We start from the raw sequence: 3,059 nt of genomic DNA, 5'->3' as shown, positions 1-3,059 counted from the left end.
ACCTGGGGCCCCTCCACCCCCAGCCCACAGCTGGAGGCCATCACCCACCCCCACAGAGCATCATCACCCCTCCCAGCCCCTCACCTGGGGCAAAGGAAGCACAAAAGGCAGCCAGCAGCCAGCAAGTGTTTATTCAGTCACACACAGAACAAGTCCCAGAAGGGAGTGAGTCTGCTCCAGGGCTCAGGGCCGCTAATGCTGCCCCTGGCACACCTTGGCACTTGTTCCCAGAGTCACGCTCCTCAGTTCAGTCAGGAACAGTCAGTCGGTTCCTGGAGCAACAAGCTGCTGGGCAGAGATGGAAACTGCCAAACATGAGGAGCAAGATGCAGGACACAAGAAGACAGAAGGTGGCAGCTGGCTGACCAGTACGGGGGTAGAGAGAAAACAAGAGGTGAGCAACAGGGCAGTGAGAGGATGGGGACAGGGAGCCCAACGTGGACATGGAGGAAAAAAAAGCAGCAGGGAGAGAAGAAAAGAGGCAGCAAAGAGGAAGAAGGAGCAGAACAGAAACCAACAAAGAAGGATGAGGAGCAGCATAGAGATGCAGCAAAAAAAGCTGGGATGGGCGGCACAACAGCCATGGAGGGGAAAAAAAGGGGGGGGTGTGCAGGGATCTAGACCAAGCAAGATGGGAGAAAGACAAAAAAGCTACAAAGTACAGGGCACAGAGGGAGGAAAAAGCAACAGCGATGGGGAGTCAGGACAGCAAACGATGGAGGGAAAGGGCAGGGAAGGAACACAAAACAAATCACATAGCTACAAGTGACAGGACAGAGAAGGAAGAATGAGGAAACAGGGACAGAGACACAGGAAAAAAAAGAGACCTGGAGCCAAAAACTAATCCTGATGCATACAGAAAGAAGAGGGGGGTATTCTAAAAGAGGGGAAACAGAGACAGAGAGATGGAGAAAACACAAAAGCAACAGACTACAAGGCATCAAGAGAGGAATTACTGAATAGTCACAGAGCGCCAGCCAGAAACAGGCCACAAAACAGAAAAGATCACAGGGGGTGTGGGGCACAGAGGAAGGAATTCACAAACCCGGCACATGGAGCCAGACAGAGAGGCAAAAATTAAATGGTGAAAAGAGACAGACCACAGGGCAGAGGGAAGAATTGATAAACAGGGACAAGGCACCAGACAGAGCATGATGGAGAACAGGGGAAAAAAAAATAGCAGCAAGCTACAAAGAGGGAGGAATTAAAGAACAGTGACTGGATGGAAGACAGACAGAGACACATGGAGAGAGAAGACAAAAGAGCGATGGGCAACAAGATGGATAGGGAGGAAATAAAAAACAGCAGAAGGGAGTCAGCCAGAGAGTAAGACACCGAGGAAAAAGGCCAGACAGGCTATGAGGGACGGAGGTAGGAATGAAAAACTGGGGACATGGAGCCGGAAAGAGAGAGATGGAGATCGCAGGGAATAGCAGCGGGTGCAGGAAGAAGCAAGAGGAATCAATAGGAACAGGGAGCTGAACAGAGAGGGATGGAGAAAGGCAACAAGAGCGGCAGGGTACAGGGCAGAGAAAGGGAAGACCTACAAGATGGGGACAGGGAGATGCTCCAAGCAAAACGGAAGATACAGGTGAGCAAAAAAAGTTGAGCAGCACCAGTAAGAGAGGAGTCTAGGAGGAAGACAGGGAGGGACCAGGACACACAAGACAGATGAGAGGGGCCCGAGTGCTCGGGACTTACTGCAGTTCTCCGCACTGCCAGGAGAATTTGACAGGTCAGACTCTTCCTTCTGTTTGCCGTCTCCATTCCTCTTCTACAGCTCCAGGTGCCTGGCTGTCCTCCACTTATGAGAATATATAGGCGTCTCGCAGCTCTTACGAGGTGAGGCCTGCTAGACACAGAACCTCATTCAATCACACACTACGTGCAGGAGTAGGACAGAGGAAAGAGAGAAACTGATAAGTGAGGAGCAGAACGGAAGGGTCGAGAGAGAAACGGACTGAGGAGTGAGAGTGATACAAAAGGTACAGAACAGGCTGGAGTGACTGAGGAAATAAGATGCCAATCAGGATGAAGAACTAGAAAAGGAAAAAACAGCACTAGCCTTCAGAAGAGAGACAGAGAATGAGAAAAAAAGAGAGAGAACAGGACAATAGCATGGAGAGGAAAAGGCAGAGCTAGAAGAAGAGAGAGAAAGAGGGAGAGGGAGCAGGACAGAAGAGAGAGGAGAGCAGAGGTAAAGGGAAGCAAAAAAAAAAAAAAAGATAGAGAGGGCAACAGGGCAGGGCCCACATGCACATGAAGGGCAACAGGACCCCGTGGTCCCAGGACTCACCACAGCTCTTGCTCTCAGCGCTGCCAGGGAAATTTACTTCAGACCCTTCTTTCTCCTTCTCTCCTTCCTTCTTCTTCCGTAGCTCCAGTCCTCCCCCCAAAAGAATACGCGGGTGTCTCTCGGCTCTTCCAAGACGTGGCTTCCGACACACACAGCCTCGCTCGCTCGCTACGCGGCCGTTCCGCACCTGGGGTAACGCGCACAGACCCTGGGCGCACGCTGGCGGTCCGGCCCGCTGCGGACTGTGCAGAGGGCCCCTCACTCACCCGGAGAGGCAGGCGCTCTCCTCCTGCAGGGCCAGGCGGCTGCTGCCCATGTGCCCTCGATGTTCTCCGTCCTTCCCTTTCTCTGGCCCCTCCAGCTCCAGCCGCGGCGGCTCCCGCCCGCTGCCCACGGCCAGGAAGGTTCCGCCCGTCCCTTTTGGCCCCTGAGCCGTGAGAAGCGCCAGGCCGGGCAGAGACACCCCCAGCTGGGCGCGGTCGGCGGCATGCCCAGGGCAGGAACTGACCCGCGCGGCCCCAGCGCGGCCTCAGGAGGTGGGACAGAGCCGGCAGCAGCAGGGACCGTTACTGACACGGATCGGCCCTGGCACTTGCTCACGGGCGGCACCGGCGCTGCCGTTCCGTGCTTTGCGCCCTGAGCACCTACCGACAACGGGCGGGGGGGCAGCGGCGGCATTTCCTTCCCGGGAGGCAGCGACAAGCGCGGCGGCAGCACCCGCAGGCCCGCAGCACCGATTGCATGGCCGGGACCGGCAGGCGGC

General features: G+C 55.4%; 1 protein-coding gene across 1 annotated transcript; it reads right to left on the bottom strand.

The window, feature by feature from the left end:
- Positions 1-771: 771 nt before the first annotated feature.
- LOC113485924 lies at positions 772-3,039 on the bottom strand. The gene is made up of 5 exons (XM_026859372.1): positions 2,945-3,039; positions 2,523-2,824; positions 2,297-2,488; positions 1,702-1,865; positions 772-1,218 (listed from the first exon to the last, which is right to left on the bottom strand). Exons 1-5 carry the CDS (start codon positions 3,037-3,039, stop codon positions 1,078-1,080), a joined length of 894 nt encoding a protein of 297 aa, XP_026715173.1. The 3' UTR covers positions 772-1,077.
- Positions 3,040-3,059: the final 20 nt, after the last annotated feature.

The sequence above is a fragment of the Athene cunicularia genome (genome assembly GCF_003259725.1).
Source record: "Athene cunicularia isolate RWA chromosome 14 unlocalized genomic scaffold, athCun1 chr14_part2, whole genome shotgun sequence".
In the NCBI taxonomy this organism is placed as follows: domain Eukaryota; kingdom Metazoa; phylum Chordata; class Aves; order Strigiformes; family Strigidae; genus Athene; species Athene cunicularia.
This window is presented reverse-complemented; position numbering and strand designations above follow the sequence as displayed.

Coding starts and splice junctions, on each gene's coding strand:
- LOC113485924 (XM_026859372.1), bottom strand. CDS start 3,039: ATGCAATCGGTGCTGCGGGCCTGCGGGTGCTGCCGCCGCGCTTGTCGC. Junction 2,825..2,944: donor TGCCCCCCCGCCCGTTGTCG/GTAGGTGCTCAG, acceptor CCACCTCCTGAG/GCCGCGCTGGGGCCGCGCGG. Junction 1,866..2,296: donor CGCTGAGAGCAAGAGCTGTG/GTGAGTCCTGGG, acceptor TGATTGAATGAG/GTTCTGTGTCTAGCAGGCCT.